The sequence below is a fragment of the Seriola dumerili genome, unplaced genomic scaffold (genome assembly GCF_002260705.1).
Source record: "Seriola dumerili isolate Sdu_G_001 unplaced genomic scaffold, Sdu_1.0 BDQW01033530.1, whole genome shotgun sequence".
In the NCBI taxonomy this organism is placed as follows: domain Eukaryota; kingdom Metazoa; phylum Chordata; class Actinopteri; order Carangiformes; family Carangidae; genus Seriola; species Seriola dumerili.
The window spans coordinates 1-778 of NW_019207785.1; the positions used below are offsets into that span (position 1 = coordinate 1).

Genomic DNA, 778 nt, shown 5'->3' on the forward strand with positions numbered 1-778 from the left:
TATTTTTTGCATAAACTCAATTAAATTGTATTTGTCCTTTCTGGGGATCAACATTTTCCCTAAAGTTCAAAACTCCAAGATGCTTCACCTGAAAGGACTCGGTGCCATCGGCGCTTTGGTTTTCCATCACACCCTCGTCTTGGTTCTCCTAACACGTCGCTGCGAAGGTAACTCCTTAATGCTGCTGGGTATGAGACATTCAAGAGTCACAACGACTACAAAGTGATGCAAAATGACACAGAGACATAAAGTGACCTTAAAAGATGTAGGACGTGTGCGTGGTCTTCTGAACGTGATTCATCATGCACATGTTTTTGACGGTCTCAAATGCAGACCGCTTGCACTCTAACATTTCTTTCCAGGTGAGTCTCAGGTGATTGGTCCATCTCAGCCAATAGTGGCAGCTGTTGGTGATGACGTCGTGTTGCCATGCCACCTGGAACCTGCCGTGGACGCTTCAAGCATGACAGTGGAGTGGACGAGACCTGACCTGAGTCCCAGATTTGTGCATGTGTGGCGTGACGGTGTGGAACTGGAGAATAAAAAACACCCGTCCTACGTGGGGAGAACGTCAGTGTCCGTCAACAAACTGAAGCTCGGAGACGTTTCACTGAAACTGTCCAGAGTGAAACTGTCTGATGAGGGAACGTACAGATGCTTCGTTCCAACTCTGAACAGAGAGTCTACTGTAACGCTTGTTGTTGGTGAGTGGAGACATGACACCGACTTCACAGGGCAGAACCTCAAAGTGACAGTTGATCTGTGGAACCACATTCAA

The 778-nt window shown here is 47.3% G+C and overlaps 1 protein-coding gene across 1 annotated transcript; it reads left to right on the forward strand.

The window, feature by feature from the left end:
• Window positions 1–63: 63 nt before the first annotated feature.
• On the forward strand, window positions 64–704 carry LOC111240299 (myelin-oligodendrocyte glycoprotein-like; the record flags this gene model as incomplete). The annotated part of the gene is made up of 2 exons (XM_022770249.1): window positions 64–167; window positions 363–704. Coding segments are annotated over exons 1-2 (430 nt in total), but the record flags the coding sequence as incomplete, so codon positions are not given.
• Window positions 705–778: the final 74 nt, after the last annotated feature.